This window comes from Dermochelys coriacea, chromosome 12, assembly GCF_009764565.3.
Source record: "Dermochelys coriacea isolate rDerCor1 chromosome 12, rDerCor1.pri.v4, whole genome shotgun sequence".
NCBI classification, from domain to species: domain Eukaryota; kingdom Metazoa; phylum Chordata; order Testudines; family Dermochelyidae; genus Dermochelys; species Dermochelys coriacea.
The window spans coordinates 31,325,147-31,343,497 of record NC_050079.1 but is presented as its reverse complement, the minus strand read 5'-3'; the positions used below and the strand labels follow the sequence as shown (position 1 = coordinate 31,343,497).

General features: G+C 38.7%; 1 protein-coding gene across 7 annotated transcripts in view; it reads right to left on the bottom strand.

The window, feature by feature from the left end:
* Nucleotides 1–18,351, bottom strand: part of WWOX (WW domain containing oxidoreductase) — a 690,060-nt gene that overhangs the window by 423,309 nt on the left and 248,400 nt on the right. Inside the window, exon 9 of one of the 7 annotated variants that reach the window (XM_043495037.1) lies at nucleotides 1,232–2,019. The exons of the other annotated variants lie outside the window; for them this stretch is intronic. Within the exon in view, the coding sequence (XP_043350972.1) occupies nucleotides 2,011–2,019 (9 nt within the window). The 3' untranslated portion in view covers nucleotides 1,232–2,010. Of the gene's footprint in view, nucleotides 1–1,231; nucleotides 2,020–18,351 lie in introns of those variants that run through there. 7 annotated transcript variants of the gene reach the window in all.

The window sequence follows — 18,351 nt, the reverse complement described above, 5'->3', positions numbered from 1 at the left end:
TTCCTGCCTGAATTTGTTCCAGCAAGTTCCTTTCAGTTCTGGAACTGCCCCTGTTACCTTACCCAGGGAAAATGGACCTACTTAATCTGGGACTAATATATCTGCCTTCTAACACTCTCCTGTAGCCATCTGGCCTGACCCTGTCACTATATTTAAAAAAAAAAAGCTTATATTTCATTGTTTTGTGGGTGAGATTTTCAAAAATATACAGTGATGGCTTCACTCCACTGGGAGTTTTTCCATTGACTTCAATGGGCACATAGCTTTTGAAAGCCTCACCCTTTATGTATAATGCTAGCTGACAATAGGTAAAAGGGAAAAAAATACGTCTAGACCAAAATGTGGGGGTTTTATGACAGTAGGATGAAGAATTATGTCTCACTGTTCTCAAAGTCAGAGTTCAATTCACTGGTGGAGTTTAGGGAGGCAGGGTCATGAAGGAGGTCAAAGAATACCTCAAAATTTTTCATCTTCTATTACCCGTCTGACAAGTCTCAACCTTTTTGCCGAAATGAAGGTAAAAATTATGTGTAAGTTATTTATTGCAAACTGTTTTGTTACATTATATGTATTCCAAAGTGCTTTTAATACCAAAACTTCCAATTATTCACCAATGTACTTTACTAATAAAGATACTTTGAAGATCTTGGCAATATTTTAATCAAGAACAGCATGATGATTTCCTGGACACCAGACTTTATGGCATTTATATTCATCACATATTTTATGGTGTAAAATGTTGTCTGTAGTTTTTATTCAACTGCCTATTTAAAATTGTCTGAACAAATCAAAAATAAGGAGATTGCCTACTATACCACTCATATAACACAAAACACTCCTTCAAAAGTACATTGAACTCTGTGTTTTCACATGACTGTGCTGGTTTGTGAACAGAGTATGTAAACAGCCAGTGTTGATATCTCATTCCTAAAGGGAGTGAAACCTATGATGTGACCAACATACACGAGTAATTTTCTGCAAGCAGTAAGTCATGTTTCCTATTTCCTTTCACAATGGGACAGGGAAATACACATTTTTCTAAAATCTTTTCACTTTTACCATTACCCCACTTATTTGGCAACACACTGCTTTGGCTCATTTTCAAGAGCAGCTATTTAGACAGAAAGGAAGAAATAGTAATACAGAAAAAATATGACCAAACAACTTTTTGAGTGTACCTCATAGGTACTATTCCAAATGAAATGAGCAGAAATAAATACTTCCACCAATACAGAATCTTATGATATATTTTAGTTTTTTGTTCTTGTAGTTTAAAGCATACAAATAAAGAAAACTCTCTAAATTAGAGCTTTAAAAATCAGATGTTAGTATAAAAACAGGATTAATTTAGCCCCTTAACAATCCAATTTATGACTAGTAAAGGGTTATGAAAAATTCCATCTAGATGTCAAATATAAGGAAACACGAAGTCTTTGGAGACACAATGATAAACTGCAGATTGAGCAATAAGCTCAGTGAACAGAATGAACAGTTCAAGAGTTCAGAACATGTTCATTTGAAAGGTGTTCAGTTAAAGAGAAGGGCATGGTATAGACAAAGGCACAGAAAGGTCATCATTACAGTCATTTCATCTTCATTATAATGGTGCAGTCATAGCACTGGTGCACATTCCAAGCCTACACTTGCATGTCACTCCACTGTTTGGAGTTCAGAGGGAGGGAGGATATTTTTTTAAAATATATAAATGAATGTGGACAGAAATGTTCAGATGTTGCAGAGTTTGCACTTCTGCTCTCAGTCTAGGGAAATATAATGTGAACTACTCCTAGTTTTTCAATGAGTAACATTAATTTAAAACACTCTGCAATCTATTCTCTTCAAAAACTTAAACAAATGTACCAAAATGGGCAACTCTTCTCTTTCCCCAAAAGTAGCTGCCTAAAGCTGCCTGTCTTTAAAACTAAGTCAAAGTGGAGTTGATTCTACCTGGTAGACTGTTGGCTTGAACTCACATATTTTGTGAGTCACCATCTCAAATACAAACTTCTCTCAAGAATCGGGAGAAAAAGGGGAGAATGCATTAATGTAGTAAGACTTGTCCTCTAAAATGATGCATGCCTTATCCAGCTGAAACTTCAGGTTGGAAATTTGGTAGGCAAAATGCAACAACCCAAATTGGAAATTGGCTAGAACACTCTAGCCAGTAACCCCATTGTTTTGCAAACAGGCAATGGGATTTCAAATGATCATAAGTAGTCTAGATCTGGGTTTTAGATCACATCACTTCCAGCAGCATATAGCTAGCATTGTGCTAAAGCATTGGTTCAGTACTGACTGAGAAAGAATGATACCTGCTGAATCAGTAACAGAAACTACTCATAACATCTTGGTGTTCCTGGGAGAGCTCCAAACCAAATACTGACCAAGCCAGCCATGCTTGGCTTAGGAGCTCTGATACAGTCATAGCCTTTGATAATACGGCTGAAGGCTAAGGATAAAGACATTAGAACTTTTTTTTTTTTTGCTCTGGTATTTGCACAATAGTCTTCATTAATAATTAATAACCACTGGGAGCACTAAATACCTGAGTCTCTGATTCCTAACACTCTAGAATGCAAACAGACAGAAAAGATAAGGGTGGGTTTTTACAAGCCTGTTAAAGTTATTTAAAAAAATCATAGTATTTCTTTAATACAAATTGAACTATACCTTTCTTCTCACAGCAGTCCAATATCAATTAGCACAAACGTGTATGCATATATGTAGATGGATAGATATTTACTATATTCACACAGGGACAGATTTTGATACACTTATTACTGACAAAATTCAAAGAGCAGTTCCATTCAAGTCAATGAGCCTGTGCATGGACTTAGGAGTAAAAGGATATCATAACTTGTACATCTCCTAGTAATATGAGAGATAACATTAAGGGGCACTTCTTGAGATGCACAGAGCACCATCAGATTGCCCACAACTCCCCCTAATTTCCACGGGAGTTACAGGTGATCAGCACTTCTCAGAATCTAGCTCCAGACTGGTGCAAACAAATCACAACTAGCATTCAAACAATATGAAAAAACGCAGTCTTCATTCCAAGTCTACTAGAACTTTAGAGGAAAAAAAATATTTGACACCCCTTCAGAAAGCTTGTGGGAGTGTTGAAATAGTGCTTTCCATGGAAAGTAGAATTCCATCTGGCAAAAAATATATAACACATACATGGTGAATAATGTAAATATTTGTGTAATATATCCCTTAAAGGGGGTAGAATGTATTACAAGAGTTACATGAAAAAGGAAGAAGTACCTGTAATATATTTCTACTCCATAAAACACTAAACTGAATGGATTCCTGACAGCCACCGATGCCATCCAGTCCAAAGCCCCAACACATACCACAACCGTTGCCCAAGAGGTGCGAGAGTGAACCACAACTAATCAGTCCTGTGCCATAAAAATTAGAAATATCATTCAATTTCCAGTCAATACTTGCTAATTTTCCATATATTGATAAAGACAAACAGAAAAGGTAACAAACAACAGAAGAAGAAACAAATGGTTCTATCTGTAAGCAGCACAACTGTTAAACCCATGATCCACCTTGTGTCTAACTCTTCACTGGACCATTCACAGATCACTGCAGAAAGTGATCAAATTATTATTTTTTTAAATATATAAACCAAACTGAAATAAATATCTAGAATTATGAAGGCTGTGGCATACTGGAGGAAAAACAGAACAGGCCATGAAATCTGAGACTGCTTCCTCTGTGTGTAATGTAATTACACTTAGACTAATGAAATTAACTGCAGTCTCACCATAAGATCAGGCAATCTGCAGCACATGCTTCTGAAAGATGTGCTAAAGCAACACCTCATTACCCATTTTTATTTGAAACAGACCCAAACTTAAACTGCAAATCCAAACATAACCTTCCTCCTCTCTGATCTTTGAGAAAGGCTGAATTTGGCAGTTGAGGCCCACCTCTAATTATTATAAGAAAAGGGAGAACTGCCTAGCTCAGTAAAGAGGCAAGTCTGAAGGAGTTGATGGGAAAAGAAAGGATAAATAAGTCTGTTCGGCACTCTGAATATCTCCTATCAGTGGCAAATAAACATAGCTAGATCAGTGAAGGGAAGCAATAATAGAGCAAAGCAATATAAAAGGATGGCTGAGCACTCAAGGCCTTCATTCAGACCAATTAGGTATTCACAGATCTACCTCAACCTCTTAGTAAATGCTCTTGGTCAGGGTCAGGAGAGTCATTAAGATAGAAGGCTCAAATATGCCTTGTGAGACTAAGCTATGCTTGTAAGGAAGAGCACAGCTCAGAATCTCTGCGCAGAAAGCTGGAAAAGGCACTTTGTGGTGGCGAAAACGAGCTGGGGTGTACCCACTACTGCACCTGGTACAAAGGTGTAATCAGCACTCCCCACAGTGCTACTGCCCAACATCCCTGTGGAGTTGAAATGAGGCTGCTCATGCCCTCAGCAGTGCTGGCTGTGCTCCCCTGGTTAGCCCAAATGCTTAGACTAGATGTTGCTTGCGCCCTTTGTAGATACATTAGGTGTAGGGGCACAGAGGGTTAGGGGGAGGGGGAAGGCTCCCTGTGGCCTCTCATCAGCCTAGTGCACCTATGCAGTGGGAGGTATAATTGAGCCCAGAGATAGGAATGGAAAATTAAGGTTTTGCACTTGCATAAACACGTCATCTGTCATATTATCATAATTAGGGGAAGGGGAGATGTCATTTCTAGTTTCCATTACTACGGGAATAACAGTTTTTAGTTCCTGCCAGCCTATGTCACAGTGCATTCATTCCAACAAAAGAATGCATATCAATACTGTAGTCAGCATTTACCTGCATTGGAGAGTAATAATTATTGGTACATCTGAATATGTTTCCCATTAGGCTAAATGTTCATGTAAAACAACTCCAAGCATGTTTAGTTTAAGAGATTTAAATTTCAATATTTTAAAATAAATATAAAATAAAAATAGCATTTTATGAAAAACCAGATAGGAACATTTGATAAATATTCATTAGAAAGACTAAAAACTTAGTACCCATGTTTCCTGCTTCAAACCTTGCCTTGGGAGAAGGCTTGCTGTGTTGAGGTCACATATGTAATTCTAACATGTCTGGCTACCAGCTTCGAAGGAGCAAAGTGGCATGACAACTAGCTTGATGTGATTGTTTTTGAAACTGGAATAAAATATATGGCCTATTAATATTTCAAACATGTGGTGAGGAAATGAAGAATAAACCCTCTGCTTTTTTGTCCATGTTGATATCCAAAGCTTTCTCTGTGTTAAAACCCAAAGGAATCAGATCAACTCGCAAGCAAGACTGTATCACCTATCACATTAAATGAACCTGTTTCAGTTTTGAATCTAGTAGCAAAACTAGCTCCTGCCTATTATATATTACATAGTTAATGGAAGATTTTACTTTGACTGATATAAAGATCTCCAATGCCACTTGGGTTTAAGATGCTACTTACAGAGGCTTAATGATAAAGAAATAATAATACAGTATAATATAATATAATATAAAATAAAATATAATAATAATAATAATAATACATCCTGGTGAATTAGATCCTCTAATTCATGAAGTTCATTTTAGTATTAAAGATGGCATGAAGATACAAAGTAGCAATGTATACAGCCAATTCTACTTTTAGGAGTAAATACCATACAGGAATAACAATTCTTAGTCTCTATATAACACTTCATATACAAGACATTTTACATACATTATCTAATTAGATAGTAAATCCATTATCTTGTATTTCCTGTTCAACACTTCTATAAAATCTTGTAGTTTTTTAGAAGTCTACAGTAAGTAGCTTCAGGTCTAATGCAGCCTTTATTCAGGCAAAACTACTAGGGAAGAGTCACAGACTGCAAATTTGGCCTTCAGTGTCCTCATTTGTTTTGGGGACAATACAAAACCACCGAGGCCTAAAATCTAATTTTTAAAAGTGGTATCTGGTAAGGTTAAATATTCAGTCCTCAGTCCCAGTACTGAATATGGAATGCAACACCATGAATTTAGGAGTTTCCCTGTATATTAAAAAGACAATCATTAATACATGACTTAGAGGAACAGAGCCCTAAAATTATAGCATCATCATCCTGACTTTGTTGCTAAGGTTTTCCATAAGAATATCCCCTACAATAAAAGCAATAAAATTCTTCCATTCAATGTGAACAAAATTTAGACTCCAAGGGATTTTTCTTGAAGGTTCCCTTCATCCTTATAGCTCTTCTCTTTTTGTTCCATACAATCTATCTTATGGTTTCTTACCCTGCTTGCTATTTTGCTTTAGTATATGACTCTTCTACCCCCTTATTATCCATTCACTCAGCCCAGCAACACTCAGCTTCCTCCAAACCAGTGGTAGTATCACAGTCTCGCACCTCTATTGCTAGTGTCAGATGCATGACCTCATTCTCATTCCTGATTATAATTTAAAAAAAATATAATCATAATTATACATTTTGCTGCCATCACACCAACTGGGGGTATGCAGAGGTTTTCCAGGGCATACTCAATTCATCTAGCTATTGGCCTACTTTTACAACAGGCTACATAAAAAGCACTAGCAATGTCAGTACAAACTAAAATTTCATACAATGACTTGTTTATACTGCTCTCTATATACACAATACACTAAAATGTAAGTACAATATTTATATTCCAATTGATTTATTTTATAATTATATGGTAAAAATGGGATAGTAAGCAATTGTTCAGTAATAGTGTGTTTGTGTATTTTTATGTCTGTTTTTGTAAGCAAGTAGTTTTTAAGTGAGGTGAAACATCGGGGTACGCAAGAAAAATCAGACTACTGAAAGGGGTTCTGTAGTCTAGAAAGGTTGAGAGACACTGATCTCTATCAATTTCCCTGTGTCTCACCAACCCTCTATCTCTGCTTAAAATACATCTCAAAACCCACCTTCCCTACTCTGCCTATGATCTGACAATCACTGGCCAGTTTCCCATAACAGTGATCTCTTATGAACCCTTCACATCTCTTCTGACAAACACCAAGATGCATAATGTTAATCCATATATCCTAGTATCCTCACATACACACTGATTAGGAGGTCCAAGAGCATATAACCCTGTGGTACTGCAAATTAAAGAGCCCTCTGGACAGATGTGCAATTGGATAGTATACCCCCTCTTGGAAGTCTCATAATGGAAAGAAAGGAGCCCACCCTCACAACTGACACAAGCAACTTCTCTCTGGATCCATAGTATGTTGTTAGCCTTTCTTGGTCAATGGTATCAAAGGCTACTCCCAGTTCTAAAAGAATTTAACATGGACATTTATCTTCCTCCATTGCCAGAGTAGAACCTTGACCAATGCAATGTTATTATACAGCTATGTGCGCCAGTGGTATGATAGGGCACTTTGCATATGTCTATACTGCATCTGGGAGGGAGCCTCCCAGTCCAGGTAGTCAGACTCATGCTAGCGGGGTTTCAGCTAGTGTGCTAAAAATAGGACTGTGGACATTCTGACTAATTCTGGAGCTCAGGCTCTCAAGCCTAGAGGATCAGGTGGGCATGAGAGCTGGAGCTTCTGCTGGAGCCAGAACACCCAGATTGCTATTTTTAGAGTGCTAGCTTGAATCTGTCTACCTGGGCTAGGAGACTTGCTCTCAGCTGCAGTACAGACATATCTTTAAGACAACATTTTCTATCCACATTGTAGTAGGTAACTCAGGAAAGTCTATTAAAGTGAAATAAAACTTTCAAACAGATGTGCTTTGCACATCAGCCAATCATTATGTTTCTTGACAGAATTATCCACCCAGAAGATAACACCACACACACCATCATCTTTAGATCCAACATTGAATAAATCTAGAGTAGTTAGTAAATGTGTGAATTTCTATTCCAGAATTTTCCTATTCTAGCTACTGATGTTATAAAGAAAGAACTGAAAGAAGCCTTTGAACAATCTGTGTATTAAGCACTCCTCAATTTTTACTGTCTATCATATGTAGTTTTCATTGAATCTTTCTAAATTTTCTTGGAAGACTTAAAGCAAGTACTTTTGTTAATACAAATACCTATTTGAGCAAGATGCACTTTTTTAACTACTGTTTTTGGCAAGCTATTGTTTAAGAAAGATGATTGCAGTTTATTTTCTGCTGATGCTGTTACTGGATTTTCACTATAGATAACATTTTCTTCTGAATTTTTTCACTTTATTATCCTAAGTCTCATCTAAGCTCTTCTTTTATAACCTCTGCATACTCCGTTACCAAAGCTAGCAGGGGCATCTCATCTGCTCAATTACTTATTAGTGTTGCTAAAGAATACCATTTCCTCTCGTGGCTGATAAAATATTAATCAACAACAGGAATAGAATGATTTCCCAGTGTGGATGTCTTCTAATGGTAATACATGGAGTCTAAGAGAGATCTGGAGGTCATGTAATAGCTTTTGAAGGAAGGGACGGGCTCACAGATAGAAATGACATTGTATACAGAATAGCGAGATTGTATTCAAAGAGCACTGGATAGATTAATTATTGCTGTTCTGTAGAAAAGAATCACAAATGTCATTACAGGAATGTGTGCAAACATTTACTGAGGGAAACAGGATATTATTGAGAAAATCATGGGAGACTTTATGTTAATTTATTTTAAAAAACTTATTAGGACTAAAGAATTTTAAGCTGTAACTTGCCAATTGAATTTTAAGATGTAACTTGCCAAACTGGACAGTCTCTACGTAAACGGATAAATGGACACAAATCAGACATTAGGAATGGCAATATACAAAAACCTGTAGGAGAACTCTTCAACCTCCCTGGACACACAATAGCACATTTAAAGGTAGCCATCCTGCAGCAAAAAAACTTCAGGACCAGACTTCAAAGAGAAACTGCTGAGCTTCAGTTCATTTGAAAATTTGACACCATCAGCTCAGGATTAAACAAAGACTGTGATTGGCTAGCCAACTACAAAAGCAGTTTCTCCTCCCTTGGTGTTCACTCCTCAACTGCTAGAAGAGGGCCTCATCCTCCCTGATTGAGCTAACTTCATTATCCCTAACCTGATTCTTGATTGCATATTTATACCTGCCTCTGGAAATTTCCACTACATGCATCCAACGAAGTCGGTATTCACCCATGAAAGCTTATGCTCCAATACATCTGTTAGTCTATAAGGTGCCACAGGACTCTTTGCCGCTTTTGCCAATTGAGTACGTCAGGGTAATATAGGAGGCAGGTTTTCAAAAATACTACAGAAATTTTTGAAAGTTGACTCATAAGCCTGTAATTTTAATAAGTTATTAAAATGCTTTACTGCCTCACCACAGCTCTATCTCATGGTATTTTCATCCCCACTTTTTGGTGTGGGAAAGATGAAAAACAGTGAGGAAACTGAAAAAGAAAAAGGCTGCAGCAGAGCTAGAAACTGAACACTGATTTCCTGATTTACAGCCCTGTGCTCTAACTGCCACCATCCTTCCTCCCCACGTTTATGTGACCTCACAAGCACAAGTTGAAGAGCATACATAGTACTCTAAATAATAGATAATTAATCTAAAAATTTACGAGGAATAATGGACTAATCATATGTTACTAGACTGCATAAGCATAGTAAATTTTCAGACTTTGGGCTCTGGTTCAGGAGTCAGACTGAAAACAGCCACACAGAGGAACTTAGCAAAAAAATATCAAATCAGATTTTTAAAGGTGACTTAAAAAAATTCAGACAGAACTACTGGAACAAGAAGAAAGAAGTAGCTAAGGCTACTAGAAGTCTGCTCTTCCCCAAGGAAACAATTTAAGTCTGGTTTGGTTTTGGACATACTATTACTCTACTGGGATGATTTTTTAATACATATTCTATAAGCCCAGAAAGGACTGTCCATCAGGATCATCTCATCTGACCTCCTGCATAACATATGCCATAGACTTCCACCTAGTGATTCCTGCATCCAGCCCAATTCTGGTTGAGCTAGAGCAGATGTTCACTCTTAACGTAAAGATTTCAAGTGTTGGAGAGTCCATCACATCCCTTGGTAAGCAGTTCCAATGGTTAATTACCCTCCCCATTAAAACCAGGGATCTTATTTCGAGTCTCATTCTGTTCAGATTCCAGCCATTGAATCTTCGGATGCTAAAGAGCCCTCTACTATCAGAAATGTTCTCCCCATGTAGGCACTTACAGATCATGCATGATGTGCTACAAAGGCAGACAGCCTCTGTCTGTCGATGACAGCATGCTCACACACGTGTTCCTCACCAGACTCTTGCCTCTCTGCTTCAGTCCTCCCTCCTGCTGCCTGACAATGCTGTTCCTTGCTTCCAAAGCTCTGCATTTCAAGAGGTTATCCATTCCCATTGAAGCTTTGAAGTTCCACCTGCTGCTTTCCTTATTTAATTCCCCCCACTCTCCCGGGAAATTTCCAGTGTGTATGGGGCTGAGATTCCATTGAATCTTTACAAAATGTCATATGATTTTCAATGGCCCCAAGAAGAGCATCAAAACTTCAATATGTAATTAGGCTACACAGCATTTCTGCTGAAGTGCAAAAGATGCAAAAGGCTACAGTAGACCAGGGTTACATGCCCCTTTGACCAATTTAGCAGTCACTCAGATGTTCCACACAACTGTTATATCAGCCAACTTCATGTAAGCTTTCTGATGAGACCCAAAATAGCTGAGAACTTTGTTATTAAGTCTGTTTCCAACCATCAAGAACACCAGTATGCATATGCTGCAAAAGCGGTGCACGGGCTAGCCTACCCAAGCTACATTGAGTCACTCTAGCATGTAGAATGAAGACAATGCAGCATGGGCTACAGCAAATATCATCAATTATTTTTAGTCAAGGTCCAAATTTCTTGGTCAAGGTATAGTCAAGGTCCAGACTCCAGAGAAAATAATAGTAATAAAAAACATCAATAATGAGAAGTACATAAAAATATTTTGGGGTCCGTTCAAAAACATCTGGATCAAAAGCGGGCCGGATTTGGCCAGTAGAACAACTGTGCAGGCTAGCCCAGGCACAGCTTCAGTAGAGACCCTTGACTCACTGGAGCAACCAGCAGAATTGTGCTATGTATCCACAGATGCTATTTTTGGATTCTCCAATTCTGGGTTTCACTGGTGAGGCTCAGGAACGACTGCTGATTAAATTGAAATATTAGAAATTGTGCTGTTCAATGGCATGTGTGAGATAAGACACCTTCATATTCATAATTCAAGAACACCAAATTCCACTATATTACAGCCACTGATCAAATATGATGACAGCTCTTTGGGTTTGACAGGAAATGCTGCACATGACCCACCGTGTTGGGGCAGTGAAGAACAAAGGAAAACAGTGGCTTGCACAACTAAAACTTCAAGCCCTAGGTCACCCAACAGGGCTAATTGCAGAGTTGGGAATAGAACTCTGGTCTCCCGAGTCCCAGTCAAACACCCAATCCATTTCTCTGCTATTTGAAACAAGATGTGATAATTCATGAGTTAAAGGAAAGATTGAGTTACATCTGATTTTTAACATAAATGAAATTGTGTTTATATAGTAACAGAAAACATTTCAAATATATATTGTATACATTCAACAGACTCATTTTATTTACATGTATTCTTTAAAATATTTTGGTATTGAAATGGATTCTCCACCTCCCAAAAATGTAAGGAATGATCTCCTTGAATGAAATCACAAAGATGCCTTTGTGTGATTTTAGGATACAATGTTGCTACATCCAGGTTATCTCCTGCAAGGATGCTGAGCAGGAGATGCTGAGATCCCATTGAGACCTGTAGGACTGGATAGTACTCAGTATATCTTACAGTTCTGGCTCGTAATGAGAAGAAAAATGTGGGTGGTGAGTTATTTTTGATAAGTAGTAATAGGATGAGAAAAAAGTAATATACCAGAAGTTGATACATTACTTGACATGTCAATTGTTGGAGAGTTGCTATATTGAATTTGTATCTACAGCAAACACAATACACAAGATTCTAATATACTGCAATGTTTGCTACATATTTTCAAGCTGATTGTATTGACTTTGTAAACAAGGATTATATGAAAAAATAAAGACTTCTGTACCATATAATATTTACAAAGTGAACAAATCAACCTTAGCTGGAAATAAAAACACAATATCACCAATGTCACAAAAGGAGGAAATAAACTGACCATTTGAAATGAGATCAGTTATTTAAGTATAGAACTGGGTCACCTAAGAGACACTCTCTCCCTTGTTCCAATGCAACTGCTGACTTATTTTATTTTAAATATTGGGAGAGTTGCCGAGAGCTTGGGATGGGCAATTCTAGTATGTGTATTTTTTAAAAAAAATTAAAATGAAATAAAGGGAATCCTCATGTCACTATCATGCAGTTCTCAATTTCCCACAGATCGGTTCAGCCAGTGGGTAAAATAGGAAACAGTCCTAAACTTACAGCTCTAAAGCCCAAAGAAACAATTTCTGGCATTATTTAGATAGAAAGCTATGTTAAGAAAATGCTGTTTAAATTACGCTTAACAGCATAATTACACCTGAATTTTGGTCTCTGAAACAGAATAGTCAGTTGATATTATAGGCAAAATAAGTAGTAACCTATAGTTAAGGTTGCCAGACACTTTCAGTTATAAGACCCTGTTTTCAGTTGCTTAATACTTTGCCAATTTTTAAATGGTTTGGGCTGAAGTGTTCCAGGCCAGGTATCTTAAGGCTGATTTTTTTAAGTTTCAGCAAAAAACGCAACAATCATTTCTAAGATGATGTTCAGGGAAAATATGTTGTTTTATCTATGTTAAAAATATATTCATACAATTGTTTAATTGAATATCTCTAGTGCCTCTGTGTTTAAGAGTAAAGGCTTGAAATTTGGCCAGGGGATCACATTGGTTTCAGCGATGTACCTCCTTTATCCCCATGAAATTTTTGTCTAAATTTGGCAAAGTTATAAGCCATGGGAAAAAAAAAACTTGCACATGTTCAGTGGAGACTTGTTAGAGTTTGGCAGCTAAATTCTGTGACAATTCCACCCATACTGAGCATGCTCCAGCCCAGGACTGCAGGGACTGAAGAGGTTTCTCCCCAACAATTACTGCTCCCAGCTGATTCAAGCCACTATCGTACCAAGTATCAGAACTGAGAGCAGGGAGAGAGACTGAAACAAATGAAGCAGGTGTCCTACACACATCAGGTTCATACCCTATACAAACCCTGATTCATTCATTGAGCACCATTCAGCCTGACCTGAATGAGGTGTGGTACTGTGGAAAAATATTCAGATTATGTAATTAAAGACTGTATCATTATGAAAAAAAGGTGGTGAATTAATGCTATATGGGAAATCTTAATGTTGGAACTTCCTAATTTCTGAGTACTTGACTTTGCAACATAACTCTTTTTTAGTGCTGCTGTTTGCATGTAATTGTAGATGAGTTGGCTGCCCACGTGTCCTCTTGTGGTCAAGGTGCCTCTGCTCTGCCCTGCCCTGTATTCTCCCTCTTCCAGGTCCTTTTATAGAGACTACATACAATTGCTTGTCCAACTGCCTCCCTTATAGGGGTATGGGTTTATTCAGATGGTAACTCAAAAGTAAAAAGCAGAGTGCCAAGGCATGGCTCTTACCTCAGAGCCTGGGTGAGCAAAAGGGTTCCTTCATCTAGTCTTTTTCCTTTAAGTGAGCTGTAGCTCACGAAAGCTTATGCTCAAATAAATTTGTTCATCTCTAAGGTGCCACAAGTACTCCTTTTCTTTTTCCTTTTTCCTGAGTTCTTTCGGGGTGACCCACCTCAGGTTCAGCTTTCAGCTGTCCTGCTCAGAACTGACTCCCCTGTAGACTTCCAGAGTCAGCGCTCTCAAATGATTGCGTCAGCTCTTTTCAAGGAACTAACAGCTTTTGGTTACCTCCCTGTGCCAGGTGTCTCTATTTAGCTCATTTAGCAAGCCTGCTCTAGGCAGCTCCCTCACTTCCTCTGCTCTCTCACAGTAATATAACAATATACCGTGGATAGGGAAAGAGTGAAATGTTGTGCAAGTCCAAATGGGAGTGACCAAGCCTGGACCTCTTCCATAGGGAGAAGAATAAAAGTAGCCAGGAGAAGACTTCACAGTCACTTGCCATCATCACTCACTCAACTCTGATGCGCGAATTCTGGGGGTAAAATCCTACCCCCAATTAAGTCAAAGGCAAAATTCCCATTGACTTTAGCGGAGCCAAGACTTCACCCTCAACCTATTTCCCCACCTGCCATGTGTGTGTTACTCTTGGCTGTTGATCCCTCTTCATCCTGCCTTTCTCCGACGAGTGGAATACTATCGCTGTCCAATTTTGTTCTCCCTGCCCATATGCTACTACTTACCCCCTTCCCTTCCTCTTCTCATTTACTCCGTTCCTACATTCACCCCACTCCCTCCTTTTCTCCAACAATCCTTCCTGCTCTTGCTTCAGCCCAGAGAACCCCACTACAACTCTCCACCCCCCCCCAAAAAAATTGCATAATGTTTGTTATTCAGGTTTTGTTTGTTTGAAGGATGAGCATAAGCAAGCCCTAAACAAGCATGAGAAACTACCTTTTTTTTAAAAAAAAATCCAGATTAACCCTGATAAAGAGATGTTACAGTCTTGGGACACAATACATAAGCACATATACACACAAAAATAATTTTTTTAAAAAAAGAGCTAAATTTATTTTCATATTTCATAAAATATAATTTACTCTCGTCATGAGACTTTGTTTAAAGTGTCTTCTATGAGCAGAAGTTTACTCCTAAAATGTATATCTATGAATAGAGGTTTATACTGAAATCACTAAGATTCTTATCTATCAATAATGTGCACAAGAGAACTATAAAGTATTGTATACTTGCTCTAATCGCTTTCTCTACTTTTTTAAATAAGAAATTAAGTCCCACAGAATATAGATATAGTTTTAAACCTACACACATCTTGACAACATATTTTTTCTTGGTGCTGCTCAGTTAAATCTTAATACTAGCGCTGTTTACAGAGTTTGTAAGTTTCTACTATCTATATTGAGATTAGAAGCTGGTGTCTCTAAATCTGCTCTTTCACGTGCCCAATTACTTTTAAATAACTTATTTTTCTATGTAAAATAGACCTGAATTATGGCATCCTATACATTGCACAGACAATAAAGTGTATATAAAAAAGGAGTGTTTTAGTACTAAGTGAACCATTTGTCTCAAGCAGAGTGCTATATTTAATATTCAGATCAAGTCACCTCTGTCTCATCCCAACAAACCCTTTTGACAAAAGCCATCCAATGTCTGCAAGCAGTATCGAGTCCAGCTGAGGACAAATTTCAAGATGAACCTGAAATCAATTTGCCATCAAATTTTCATGCATCTCCCAGACTATCTGTGGCATTTTAATTACAAGCACCCTAGGCGGGGGGTACTACAGATATTGACACTTAGCTCCTACAATAAACTTTATTGGCAACCTCTGTCTGAATGTTGTACTCAACTAGAATAACAAGAAATATATGAGGATATGCAAACCGTAACATAGTATAATCAATTCATAATCTTTTGCTCCAACGGGTGGACATCTCTACTATAGAAACTCTTTTTAGGCTTAAAATAATTGCTTTTGGAAAAATTCACTTTTAAAATGAACCAGTACAAGACCTCAAGTCTTTTTCAACATGTACAAAGTATCTCATTTGGTTCTTTTCTGGTTTTGTTTGGCGATGTTGATGTATAACATTTAAATTAATCTGAAGCAGTTCTTCTAACCATTACTGAACTGTTTAGTTTAACTGGACTACAACTGGTGCTGACAGAGTGAGAGACTATAGAGTCAGTGAATATCTTTACATTATATCTAGCATCCTTTCTCTTTGGAAGCTTTTTCTGCACAGATTATAAGAGATTGTAAATCTTAGCACTTAAGGATCTAAAATGGAAGGGAAGCCCGTGATTTGCTAAAGTAATGCAAGATTTGGTGCCCTCTTGGTAAAGACATCCAGGGGCAACACGTGTACTCATAGTGTCCTCTTGTTGAGAATACTGAGGGCAAAGTTACTTGAAAGCCAATTTTCCACACTATGAAAAGTTTAGGAGAATGAAAGATTTATAAGGGAGACATTTAGAGAGGTCGCCATGCCAAGAGAAGGCGGGTTTGAACTGCACAATGTAGAAAATATGTAGGCAGAAGAAAAAGAAGATAAGGTCACCCAGGAGAGATGACAAACTTTGAAATAAAATTGTCAAAAGCCGCCTCTGGTTTCAATGTGAGACTGAATATTGTGACAATATAAAAGTTGAGAAGGAAAAAAATGTAACATCAGCGTATGTCATATTGTATCCTGACACTAGAACGGAGGGGAAACACTGATAATAGAAGAGGATTCGACATTTAAAACCATAGAGTGCTTGATTCAGATGAGGTTTGCTATTTCCTATGCCACATAACAGGAGACAACAGCCGTTGATAAGCTGCTTATAGAAGATATTAAAGTGCCTGGATTTTGGTTCACACTGAAATCCTACCAGATACTATAGGTTTGAGATGCCAGAAGCCCTAATAAGTCGACTTGTAAGATTAGGAAGTGAGTTAAAAACAAACAAGTTTGGGATAAGTTTCAGAATAGCAGCCGTGTTAGTCTGTATCCGCAAAAAGAAAAAGAGTACTTTATTTGAGCATAAGCTTTCATGAGCTGTAGCTCATGAAAGCTTATGCTCAAATAAATTTGTTAGTCTCATGGCCCTGGTCTACACTAGGCGTTGAGGTCGAATTTAGCAGCGTTAAATAGTTGTAACCCTGCACCTGTACACATGACGAAGCCCTTTTTTTTTTTTTTGACTTAAAGGGCTCTTAAAATTGATTTCCTTACTCCACCCCCGACAAGGCGATTAGCACTGAAATCGGTTTTGCTGGGTCGAATTTGGGGTACTGTGGACGCAAGTAGATGGTATTGGCCTCCGGGAGCTATCCCAGAGTGCTCCATTGTGACCGCTCTGGACAGCACTCTCAACTCAGATGCACTGACCAGGTAGACAGGAAAAGGCCTGCAAACATTTGAATTTCAATTTCCTGTTTGGCCAGTATGGCAAGCTGCAAGTGACCACGCAGAGCTCATCAGCAGAAGTGACCATACAGAGCTCATCAGCAGAGGTGACCATGATGGTGTCCCAAAATCACAAAAGAGCTCCAGCATGGACCGAACGGGAGGTACGGGATCTGATCGCTGTATGGGGAGAGGAATCCGTGCTATCAGAACTATGTTCCAGTTTTCGAAATGCCAAAACATTTGTGAAAATCTCCTAGGGCATGAAGGACAGAGGCCATAACAGGGACCCGAAGCAGTGCCACGTGAAACTTAAGGAGCTGAGGCAAGCCTACCAGAAAACCAGAGAGGCGAACTGCCGTTCCAGGTCAGAGCCCCAAACATGCCGCTTCTGTGATGGGCTGCATGCCATTTTAGGGGGTTCAGCCACCACTACTCCAGCCGTGTTGTTAGACTCCTTCAATGGAGATGGAGGCAACATGGAAGCAGGTTTTGGGGACGAGGAAGACGATGATGAGGTGGCTGTAGATAGCTCACAGCAAACAAGTGGAGAAACCGGTTTTCCCGACAGCCAGGAACTGTTTCTCACCCTGGACCTGGAGCCAGTACCCCCCAAACCCACCCAAGGCTGCTTCCCGGACCCACCAGGCGGAGAAGGGACCTCTGGTGAGTGTATCTTTTAAAATACTATAAAAGGTTTAAAAGCCAGCATGTTTAATGATTAATTTGCCCTGGCATTCGTGGCTCTCCTGGATATACTCCCAAAGCCTTTGCAAAAGGTTTCTGGGGAGGGCAGCCTTATTCCATCCACCATGGTAGGACACTTTACCACTCCAGGCCAGTAGCACGTACTCGGGAATCATTATAGAACAAAGCATTGCAGTGTATGTTTGCTGGCGTTCAAACAACATCCGTTCATTATCTCTCTGTGTTATCCTCAGGAGAGTGATATCATTCATGGTCACCTGGTTGAAATAGGGTGCTTTCCTTAAGGGGACATTCAGAGGTGCCCGTTCCTGCTGGGCTATTTGCCTATGGCTGAACAGAAATGTTCCCCGCTGTTAGCCACGCGGTGGGGGGAGACAAAATGCGACCTTGTAACGAAAGCACATGTACTATGTATGTAATCTTAACAGCAAGGTTTACCGTCAAAGAGTGTACCCATTGTTCTATAAAATGTGTCTTTTCAAACACCACTGTCCCTTTTTTTTTTCTCCACCAGCTGCATGTGTTTCAAGGATCACAGGATTTTCTCCTTCCCAGAGGCTAGCGAAGATCAGAAGGCGAAAAAAACGCACTCGCGATGAAATGTTCTCTGAGCTCATGCTGTCCTCCCACACTG